Here is a 12,189-nt window from a genome sequence, read left to right as displayed (position 1 = left end):
TATATATTATTTTTTCAGTGCTGGCTTGGTCCACCCCGAGCGAAAGAGTTCAGCACAGAGCAGGTAGCATATTTGGATGTTCGGAAAAAACACACAAAAAAAATCCCAAAAAACCTTTTCATGTGCGAGGCAGATGTGGCGGCTGTCCGTGTTGTAGCACTGAGGAGAGCCAGAGAGGGAGCGAGATGGGGAGACGAGGGGAGGGAGACAAAGGAAGAGAGACACGGGTTGGAGAGGGGGAAGGAAGGTCACTCAAACCTCACCTCCTTCACTTTAGAAAGAGTGTGTGTGTGCGTGTGTGTGCGTGTGTGTGTGTGAGAGGACGAAAGAGAGTGAGGGGTAGGGAGAGATCAGACACAATTATGTCACTGCAGCGGGGGCAACCCCCCCCACCCTCATCTAATGCTACATCCATACTACTCAGTTTCTACTCCGTTTCTACTTGGAAGCAGAGTTGTCAAATACAAACAATCTCCGTCCACACGGCCGTTTCAGCATTATTCTCGAATTGATCTGCATCCACACGGCAACCTTCGAAGGCGGACAGCAGTGACCACCTTTATTCATCCATTGCCAAGAAGACGGGGGGGGGGGGGGGGGGCAGTAACTTGTATATGGACTCAAGCACCGAACTGAAGTGTGTGGTTTTCATGTATTTCACTTTAGTGTTTGTACTTTGTCACATTTCAGAAGGCAATTATTGAACTTTTTTTACTTCACTGCCTTACTTTGTACCTTCATGTTTTACACAACGATGAACTGAAACAGATTCAACCACCAAACATAGGTAAAACACTGCTTGTGCATCAATATAAATAATCCACTAACTGTATGAAAACACTGACCTGTGTATACTTGTACTTTTGATACTTGCATAACTCACAATGCTATATGTACAGTTTTGCTTTGCAACATTTTTGCCAGTGGTTAAATCTCCACTGCATTATGAAAATACTCCATCACAATGCTTTAAGTAAAAGTACACCCGGGGCCTATTATTAACATGTATTCAAAGCATTTCAAGTAAAAAACACCCATATTTCTACTCAAAAAATACCACGTTCTTTATATATTATTATACTAATAATCATTGTTACTGATGCATTCACATGGAAGTGTCTTTTTCTACTCGTACAGCTGCTGGAGGTGGAGCTAACTGTAATCGATAGCATGCATGTGACTTACAAGCTGCATCGCGTGTTATTTGCACGGAAACGCTGCCTCTGCAAAATAAACGGGTCGTAAAAACCGGAAACGCTGCCTCTGCAACGTGCAACTAAAGCTGTCAAATAAATGAAAAAAAAAAGTGGCATTAAAAACCTGCCGTTAAGCACAGAGGCTGCTTGAGTAAATGTACTTACATTCCACGAATGCGTTACTTGAGGGGGAATAGGGTTGTTTTGCACTGTTGTGTTGTTGCAACTTTGACTTAAGTGAAAGGGTCTGGAGGTGGATGGATGAGATCAGGACAAAGAATAAAAAATACCTCTTTCCAGTCCAGACCCCCCCCCCCCTGCACCAGAGAGACGTAGGCACATGAGGGAAAGGGAATGAGGAGAGAGAGGATTTCCCTCGTAAAACACAAGTGTGAGGCAAAGGGAGGGACGTCACCCTCGAGAGAGAGAGAGAGAGAGAGAGAGAGAGAGAGAGAGAGAGAGAGAGGAGTGAATGGAGGAGGATATTACTATACTTCATGGGCCGGTGCAGAGGAGCGGAGCAAGTCATTCTTCTGAGGCGCACACACGGACGCACAACAAAATAATCCGAAGAGAGGAGCTGACGCGCGCCGAAACCGCAATTATTTCAATATAATGGAATAATATTTGTTTTCAGAGGTACATGAATTGTCTGCTCAACAAGTAGGGCGGCTGGCACTTTGCGGTGCACTTCAGTTCGCCTCCGGAGTGACTTTTGATTTTTTTAAAATATATAATATTACTACTCCGATTCACCTTGCAGACATATTTGTTTTGGGAACGGGACGCACTGAATGATGATGCCGCTGTGGGTCAGGTAAAAAGAAACGAGAGGCTTTGCGCAAAGTCAGCAAGGAGTGAATTCACCTGATTTATTTGTGCAATTCAGATCTGCATTTAATCTTTTTTTTGTTGAATAAGGGGAACTGCACAGCCTTAGTAATAAACTGATTATGTGTCTGTTGATTTCAGTTTTAAAACAGTTTCTTTACTGAAACACAGACAGACATAGTTGCACGTTTTCTTTGCGACCTGTAAACAGAAACAAAGTGACAGATGCTGTAGATATTTTGAGCGTACACGAACGGAACGGAAAAGATTTCGGATGAACTTCTGTGATTCTGTTAAACCTGTGGCTTACTAAAAAAATCAAGCAGAGCAAACATAGCCTATACCAAGAGCCTCAATATGCAATAAGTTCCACGTGACAAACCTAGAATGAAATTTTGAACCCTTTGGAATGCACTGATCGTTTATCACAAAATACATATACTTTAATCCCCCAAGAAGAGGCAGCCAAAACAGTGTGGTTTTATTGCTGGGTAAATGTGCGCAAACAAATATAATAACCACAGTCTGGTGTGAGACCTCCTGCGGCTGACCCTGAAGCCAGATACTTTTTATAAGAGCTAACCTCCCCACCACCACGTTATCTTCAACAAAACCCATTGAATACCTTCCCTAACTCGAGACAATGTTGTTGATCAGACTACTGGCTATTTTCCTCATCCTCATCACCAACACGTGGCTGCTCAGCCCAGTTCGCTCTGACGCACTCCGCCGGTACAAACGCACCATGGCCCAGCGGGCGGACCGCGAGCTCTCCAGGCTGGCAGGTGAGCCCTGCACTGTCTCGGGCGTTTGGAGGTCCCGGCGGCAACCGCGCTCCGACTCTCCGTCCCAACACCGCCCTCAAGCGGCCCGTCCGAGGACGCGCACGAGCCGGAGAGAGCTGTACACTGTTGGGAGCGCTCTCGCGGTTTGTGCAGGAGGATGCAGGTTTGACACCGGGGTGCGCCGGTTCGCTCCGGCGGGGGAGGATAAGCGAGGCTGGGCCAACGTAGAGGATGTGGCGGTGGGAGCAACGTTTCCCCGGCAGCTCTTCGAGAAACGCTCCACTAACGACCATGTCCGTGAACACACCACACAGAAGCCCGGGGTGTCTTTGCTTAAAGACGCCGGGCAGACCGTCTCCTCCTCTGGCCGTGCAAAGTCCCCACGCGCCTCCCGCTCCAGGTTCACCCGCAGCCTCGGCGGGACGTTTCCTTACGCGGACGACGGCAACTCCAGCTGGGAGAAAGTTTCCCCCGACAGCTCAACCGACACCACGGGGCTCCAGGTCCTCTACAGGCTGCGGCAGGATGATGGAGACCAGCAGTCCTCGACCGGGACCCTGGAGGACAGCACCGAGGACTACTCCGGGGAGGTGGACGAGGCTGATCCACCCGCGAGTCTGCCCGTCGGCAGCTCATCTCCCTGGGGGAGTCCCGTGCCCAGGGTTCCCCCCTCCTGGATGACCGCCCTGTACTTCGGCGGGCGTCGGGAGCAGCTGAAGGTGAAGCCGGCTGCGGGGGTGGAGCTGCCGAGGGCCAAGTTCAGCCTGGAGCTGTGGGTGAAGCCCGAGGGGGGGCAGAGCAACCCGGCGATCATAGCAGGTGGGTGAAAAACAGGAGTTAGCTTTATTCTAAATAAATTAGATTTATTCTGAATAAGTTAACTTTATTCTAAATAAGTTAGCTTTATTCTAAATGAGATAGATTTATTCAGAATAAATTAGATTTATTCTAAATGAGTTAACTTTATTCTGAATGAGTTAGATTTATTCCAAATAAATTAACTTTATTCTACTTCTACTCCACTACATCTCAGAGATATTCTAAATGTTGTACTTTTTACTCTACTAAAGTACTTTTGAGATAACAACTTCTCATACACTTCATGTGCAGTGAAATCCACGTAGTTCCACATTTTACTGAACTTGAATGTTTCTGATAAACTGGACTTAATTAATGATAATCAAAAAACACATCATATAAAGTAGTAGAACACTGAGAGGGAGCATTTTACCCCCCCCCCCCACACACACACTTTCTACCTTGTAAATCCCAACAAGAACACACAACAAATAATAATAATAAAATGAATTTTACGATACAACTTTGACAAATAAGGCTTTGGATGCAGGACTTTTACTTAGTTGAGTATGTTCACAGTGTGATGATAACTGTAGTACTTTTACTTCCTGGAAGTAAAGGATCTAAATACTTCTTCCACCACTGTTTAAAAGGGAATTATCATGGCCACACACTGAGCTGGGGATTGATGCCCCATGACAGTAAATTAATACAATAATTCATTATTTCCCCTTCAATCACACTGTCCCAGTCTGAGATGTTAGTTTCTCTAGATCTGACCCTCTCGCTGGTCATTCCTCTGGTGTCTCTTGTCTGCTCTCCCGCTCATGGTGCTGTATGTCATTACAAATAGCTTGTGACACTTGTTCTACACTGTGTGCACAATTATTAGGCAACTAAATGACAAACGAAAATTTTCCCATCTCACTAGTTTATTTTTATCTGTTAAAGTGAGAATAATAAAATACCAGCTAGTTGGACCTTTTCGGGTTGAAGATGGACTCTAAATCAACTCCCAAACCTACTGCCAGTTTTTAGAACACACTTTCTTCAAGCAGTGGTCCACGAAAAAGTCTGCATCTTTCAAGAAGACCATGATTTTTATGCAGGACAAAGCTCCATCACATGCATCCAAGTACATCCCCCTTCCTCACCTGGCCTTAACTCTATTGAGAACTTGTGGGCCCTTCTTAAACGGGAGATTTATGATGAAGGAAACCAGTTCACCTCTCTGAACAGTGTGTGGGAGGCTGTGGTTGAGTGACAGAATCCATGAATGAAGGCTTATTACTGTTGTTGAAAAGAAGGGGGGCTATATTGGTCACAGATTTTTTTTTTAAATGTCAGAAATGTTTATTTGTCAATTCTGAGTTGTTTGTTTATTATTCTTACTTTAACAGATGCAAATAAACAAGTGAGATGGTAACATTTTCGTTTTTCATTTAGTTGCATAATTATTGTGCACACATAGATATTCTCCTATAGAAAGCCGAAACCTCACTTTTACTTTCTTAAATATTCAGGTTTGAGGTTTATTAAGATTTTGGATCGACCGAGAGCACCGTAGTTGTTCAATAATAAAATGAATCCTCAAAAATACAACTTGCCTGATAATTGTGCACACAGTGTATATCTGGTGCCCCTAACAGCATTTAGTTTGGCCCTTTTAACAGAGAGGTTTGTGTTAACTGCTTTCCAAGAGAAAGATACTGGTCTCATGAGGCTGCTTTTAAAGACAGAGTTCATCCAGGGTTTTTATGCTGTTTCTGTTCCCACTGCAGACACGGTGACAGTGATGACGAGAAATCACAGTGATCGGGATACGTGATGACATTCCTTTTTTAAAATGCCATTTACTTCAGATAGCAACTTAATTATGTCGTTATGTCCACTAAACCAACGTTGTTATCTCGAGATAACGAGATAACGAGATAATCAACATATCGCGAGAAAACAGACGTTTTCTTCTTCTTATAACCTCTAATGTTCCCAGAGATCAGGAGTACAATGCCAGCATGCATAGAGAGGACTGAGGAGCTGTCCCTAGCGTCTCCAAAGTCAAATCGGCTGATGTTGTGCACCCAAGAACCAGGTGGTAAACAAAATAAAAAATAGGTGATCCTGTATTAGAAGAATAAGCCAATCACTTCCACCAGAATATGAAGTTATTTGGACTCATTCAGTCCCCCTCACCTGGCTCACCTGTGGGTCCCCGTTGATGACGGAGAGCGAATCATTACGTTTGAAAACGCCGACGTCAAACAAATGGAAGAGGATGAAAAGCGCTGTACGGTGCAGATAGTTACGTCCGCTCACATTCACTCTGATCAAAGATCCGACTCCATTGCTTAACTTCTTTCCCTCATTGCTTCCTCATGTGAAGGCATCACGTTTTCTTTCGAGAAAAACAAACTCTCATTGTCTCTGCTAGATGTCAGTGACGTTGACATCGGTTTGAGTCCTAATGGTGATTGATTATCTGAATGAAATCTGTTTGTTTGTACAATGTGTCCTTTATTGTTATGTTACTGTACGCTGCCGGGCAAACAATGTCATGATGACACTGAATCTTTTCTTCTTAGTAGTATGTATTGTAATTACGTTACTGCATCTGGCGATACTAATGTGTTCACTGACAGTATTGGCCAAAAACAATTACCAGTATTGGCCAATATATTGGTCTAGCAAATTAAACAAGCGTGCAGGTCTTAAAACTGGACTTTTAAAGATTTAGGAGAGAGGTTTAAAAAGTTTGAAACCCCTGCTTCCTTTTAACCCGTAGACCACCTTGTTTTCTCCTTTTGAATTTGAATGAGTCCTATGTGGTAAAAAACGGGCCTTTTAAAAATGTTATGTCTTTGAGTTTGACACAAAAAACTATCTTTTCATGCCGTTTTAAATCGTCACTACATACCAGTCATTCCCAGCTAAATAATACACTTTTAGTATTTTTGAAGCGGCACCAATCAATATTTTATATTAACACGACAGCGTTTTAGCGTCTTTCAGCTCGTTGTTTTGTTGTTGTGGCCCAGAACTTTGCTGTTTAGCTCTCAATGCTCCCTGAATGTGTAAAATAGGCAATCGTTAGCTAACATGTTCTCAAATGTCATATTATGTCAGTGTTGTGTTCAAACAACAAAAATGAAATGCAGCTTTCAAACATTAGTAGCCCTCCCCTGTGTGATAGTGCTAATGCCTCACAACATAAAGACCACGTTTCCCATAAAGCTTGTCGTTTCCTGTTGCAAACACAATGTTGTCAGTTCTTTGGCAGTACTGTTTCACCACGGCCATCTGCTGCTGAATAAGACACGGAAAGTTTGAGCTCAAATTCAAACACAGCCCCCCCCCCGTGTTGTTGATTGGTTTACTCATGATTAAGTGTAAAAAGTAGCACCTTTAGCATTTCATGTGTTACAGTGGAAATGCAGAGATTGATACTAATGTATTTACATTTGGTAATGCAGTATAATCCAAAGCCATAGCCTCCTAACTGCTGCTTTCTTTAACCACGGAAACCGGCTCACCTCCTGAGGGATTATTTCTCTGCACTTCACGCACACTGTGTGTAAACACACACACATGCGTTTGGGAGGGTGAAGGGGTTCCCTGACCCCTCGCTGTCCCAGTATTACACATCTGGGGAGCAGATGTGTATCTGTGTGTGTCAGATGGAAACATCAGGGCCATGCCATGGCTGAGTGAAATACCTCCTTCCCCTCTGGGTTCTCTCCCTCCGTCTCTGTCTATTCTCCAGGCTCCGTATCTGTGTGTCGGCCTCTTTGTGCCTCTCTTCCTGTGTTGCCCCATGTTTTCCTGAGCGAAATAGATAATTTCTTGCTGTCGTTTGACTCTGCAAGATAACGTTGGCAGGTTTTGTTGTTTCTTATTAATTAAAAATTTATATTTTTCTTTTCCCCATTACCCCTTTGACATAGGTGTATTTGACAACTGTTCCCATTCACTGAGTGAGAAGGGCTGGTCGGTAGGCATCCGGACCGTGGAGCCCGCCGGCGCCAAAGATGCGCGCTTCTACTTCACACTCCGCACAGACCGAGCCGTGAAATCCACCACCGTCTACAGCCACCAGCGGTACAGAGCCAACGCCTGGACCCACCTGATGGCCACTTATAACGGCCACAACATGAGCCTTTACGTCGACGGTGCTAAGGTGTGTGCTTTTGGTTGAGCTGTGGTTCACAGTTTGGTTGAGTTCGGTCGTCCACCTTCGTCACTGTCAACTCGCTGATGACCGAAATACAATGGTGGTATTTTGACAAAGCAATCCTAACTCAAGGTCCACTCACTAGCTTTCTCCGGGTCTTTCACCCACATCACATGATCATCTATTTCCGAGGTCTTTCACTCTTAGCCCTAAAAGTGCCACGGATGAAATCACAACAGCTACTGAGCTCGCGTCGATACTGCACATTTCTACATCATCCAGCGCATGAGGTCGTAGGACAGAGTGAGGGCCAATAGTAGTTTCTCATTGGGCCATGCTAGACTTAGAAATCATTTTGGGTAACAAATCTGGTGGTTGAACAATCCCATCAGCATTGCATCATAATATTCACATGCAAGCAGTTGTTTTTTTGTCTTCTGACAGAGGACAGGACACCTGTTTATGAATATTGAGTGAATATGTAGTGTGCTTTTAATTTTGTTGACAACCAGATGGAGAGCTCCCCAAGTGACATCGCCAAAACAGCAGCTGTCCAACCCTGGCAGACTAAATGTTCTCTTTTTGAAAAAGTCCAATGAATTCACAACATAATCTCCTCGGCTGTCGTCTCTCCTCCACCCTCATCCCTCAGGTGGGAGAGAGCAGTCTCCAGGCGGGGAATCTATACAGTCCCTTCATGAAGACGTGCAGAACCCTCTTCCTCGGCAGTAACCAATCGGATCAGGGACACAGCTTCAGGGGCCATATAGGGGGTGTGGTCTTGTGGGGCTACGCCCGCTCTCACGAGGAGCTGCTGAAGCGGCCACTTCTAAACGACAAAAGCGAGCCACTCTTGGCGATGTGGGCTGACTTCACTAAGGTAACTGACTATATTTCATTTTTACACTTTCAGAATTTCTTTTTTTATGTCATCATATTATTATCAGCATTACTTGTTTAATCATTATATATGGAAAGTGGTTTCTGTAGTATTAAAATGAATTAAAATTTTGCTTCTAACTTTGAGGTGGAAGAGGTATGGACTCCATACAAAGTTGGCCTCCATCCAACCGTCATCACCACTCCCGTCCCTGAACAAGAACTTGTCTCCTCGTTCCTGCCGCCACCCTGCGGCCTGACACCTTGCGACAACACCGACATAATCTTTGGCTACAACAACAACTGCCAGCTCCGTGCTACCAAGCGAGTGCGCTACCGGGTCGTCAACCTCTCCGATGACGATGGTGGGAACCCCACCGTGTCCGAAAACCAGATCCAGCTCCAGCACCGGGCTCTAACCGAGGCCTTTTGGCCTTACAACATCACCCTGAATCTGAGCGTGCACACTGCCAGAAACTCCAGCTTCAGACAGCGGTTCATCCTCAGCAACTGTCGAATTGGGAAGATCGGGAACCGCCAATGTGACCCAGAGTGCGACCACCCAAGGACAGGCCACGACGGCGGGGACTGCTTAAGACTGGGGGCCTGCTACAACTGGAAGAGGCAGGATGGAGTTTGTAACATGGAGTGCAACAGCATACATTATGACTACGATGATGGAGACTGCTGTGACCCGGAGATCACCGACGTCTTCAAGACCTGCTTCGATCCCGAGTCCCCTGACAGGTGAGGTTAAGAGACAAAAGTCCTGTCGCAACACAGATGCTAGTTTTATTCACTAATTATTTCCAAGTGCTGTAGTTAACTTCCTGCAGATTTTTCAAATTAGAAACTGATTAGGAAAGGAAGGGATTACTCACAGACTTTTATTGTGACACATTTGTGCAGGAAGTGTTCCGTAACAGTACCTAGCTTTTCTGCAATCCCCAAAAAACTGCAAAATAGAAGCAGCTGAAAACCTCCCCAGTGAATTAAAACAATATTTGTGTTAGAGTAGAGAAACTCAGCAGCAGAGTGGTAGGTGTGATATTACAATGCTGTGGAATTTCTGTTTTACTGAATTGATGGAGATAAAAGTTGAATTTGCAGATATCAGAGAGCAAGGGAAATTTGTCCTCGAGGTATAGAAGGAACCATGCATCTATTTTATAATTTATGGCAATCAAAATTCTAGTTATTATTCTAACGTCAGGTGGAATTTAAAAAGGAAATTATCATCTTTGTCTGTGACCGAGAAAGATACACATTAGTTGACAAAACAGAGACTCAGGATATTATGCTGCATTTACACTGCGTGGTCCAGCTTGACTTGATTAACTCTTGGTAGCAGGAAATGTTCTCAATTTAGTGTTCTGCTGCAGATAGTATCCCTTCCATGTGGGCTCAAAGCACTATTGACCATAGCTTGGGTATTTAAAATGGCGTTTTTTGTGCAGGATGTCCCGTGTTGCGACTTGACCAATCAGTGATCTGCAGTGTTTAACTCCACCTTCTAGTATCGGTTCAGCTCGCTTGGAACCTTGACTAAGGTGCTACAAAAAAGAAGCTGGTACATTCTATGACTTTTGCTCAAGGAAAACCAAAGACAGTACCTGGTACATCCATAACTTTTGTTGATGGAAAAACAAAAAAAGTACCTGGTACATCCAAAACCTTTGCTAGTGGAAAACTAAAGACAGTACCTGGTACTATCCATAACTTTTGTTAATGGAAAACCAAAGACAGTACCTGGTGCCATCCATAACCTTTGTTAATGGAAAACCAAAAAAGGAACGGTTCCAGGAAGGCTGAGTTGAATGGAGAGCATTTTAAGTGAATCGTTTTCAGGAGGAGGTTGTCGCTGGTCACAAACATTTTATTGAATTAACAGTACAGCAATCAGTCCATTGATACACTGTATATCAAGCTACGTATATTAAGACAGGCGAAAAATGTAAAAGCCTACATTGATGGAAAGATACAGCTGTGGAAGCACCAGGGGGATTGATATCAGCCAGTGAGGACAACATGTTTTTCCAGAGGCGAGAGGTCTCTGGGCATAAATGGCCACTAATAAGACCAGTTCTCCCCAGGAGGTGAACGTCTCATTGGGCTTCAGCAGGGGTGCATGCACAAATTAGTGCTCTCGCTTTCCCCCAGTGGTTTTAGAGCGACCTCTGTGAAATGGGGATGCTGGATGAAGAGGCCAAAGCGCACAGCAGCCCCGCTGCCTTCCGTTCGGTCTGACAGACAGCCTCATGCAGAGCTCCAAATAGCTTGCATGAAGTCTCACCGTGAAGTCAACGGCCCAGGCTCTTAAAGACCCCGTCCTCGATCCAAATTTTAACCACACACTTTACACTAGGCCACTGGGAAACAGAACATGGGAACTGGAGCTATTTCTTTTAAACCATTTAGCGCTTGATGTCTGGAGTTGACACTGAGTGACAGCTTAACACAAGGATGTATTCATGTTTTTTTTTTAAACCGGTAGAATTGTTATGTTTTCCTTTTTATACTTAGGTCACATTGACCTCCCTCACAGTTTACAACATGTGTTATTACACCTCCTCGTGTCATAATCCAAATCCAAAATCTTGTCACTAAAGCAAAGTTCAACTTTCCATCTTCATATTGCTTATGTAGTAGTATAGTGGTGCTGTAGTGCACTTCATTAAACCATAAACTGCACTACATATTTATGCAACTCTTACATACATGTGGCTTCTTCTGTATAATAATGTAGAATATTAAGTTGACTTGGTGTTCTGTTATACAATTGGTGTAAATTAAAATCCATATTTTCATCGTTTAGGTAGCAAATACAACAGGATTCAACATGATTCAAAATCCCAAATTATTACTTTGGCGTTTAATCCAAGACCTACATTTCTGATTCTATTAGTTTCAACCCAAAAGGTTATGAGAGGCAGAAAGCTTCCATGGATCAGAGACAAGCTTTTCTTCAGATAAACAAACTGTTCACATCATCACATTCTTTCAGAAATGACTGACCGTGATGGTTTATAGCTGCTGGACTATGAATAGAGGACAAACACGCGTTACCACTCGCAGATGGTGAGGAGGAAAATGTGAAATGTATAAATGATCACATACCAACAGAGGCTTATTGGTATTTTTGTCGGAAACTTGAGCTGATGGCTAACTGTTGGGTAATGTGAGTGATACAAACTTATTTTTTCCATCAGAGTTCCATTGAAATGAAAAATACATTTTCACACTTTCAATCCTGTGTCTCAGAGCTACTTGTTCATTTATATGTGGTTATGACAAACATATGTCAAAAAACAATTTCAGAATCCCCATCAAGTCACCGTCTGTTCTCTTCTGTAAAAGATCTAAAATGTTTGATGACTAGTGAGACTTTGGGACAACTAGCTAGTCATGCCGGTCATATAAAAACACATTTGTGGATCCTAGTAGGAGTGAACAGAACAATATAGAGAGAGAGAGAGATGCGTTTGGATATCAGTGGGCCAAAACTTTGTTTGCATTTCCAAAACAATGTAGC

The 12,189-nt window shown here is 43.7% G+C and overlaps 1 protein-coding gene across 1 annotated transcript in view; it reads left to right on the top strand.

Annotated features, from left to right (window-relative positions):
* Positions 1-1,857: 1,857 nt before the first annotated feature.
* Positions 1,858-12,189, top strand: part of pappa2 (pappalysin 2) — a 67,914-nt gene continuing 57,582 nt past the window's right edge. The window contains exons 1-4 of the mRNA XM_031874564.1: positions 1,858-3,631; positions 7,552-7,784; positions 8,431-8,658; positions 8,806-9,404. Of these exons, the coding sequence (XP_031730424.1) occupies positions 2,671-3,631; positions 7,552-7,784; positions 8,431-8,658; positions 8,806-9,404 (2,021 nt within the window). The 5' untranslated portion in view covers positions 1,858-2,670. The remainder of the gene's footprint in view (positions 3,632-7,551; positions 7,785-8,430; positions 8,659-8,805; positions 9,405-12,189) is intronic.

The sequence above is a fragment of the Anarrhichthys ocellatus genome, unplaced genomic scaffold, assembly GCF_004355925.1.
Source record: "Anarrhichthys ocellatus isolate YVR2014 unplaced genomic scaffold, GSC_Weel_1.0 scaffold82, whole genome shotgun sequence".
Lineage (NCBI taxonomy): Eukaryota > Metazoa > Chordata > Actinopteri > Perciformes > Anarhichadidae > Anarrhichthys > Anarrhichthys ocellatus.
This window is presented reverse-complemented; position numbering and strand designations above follow the sequence as displayed.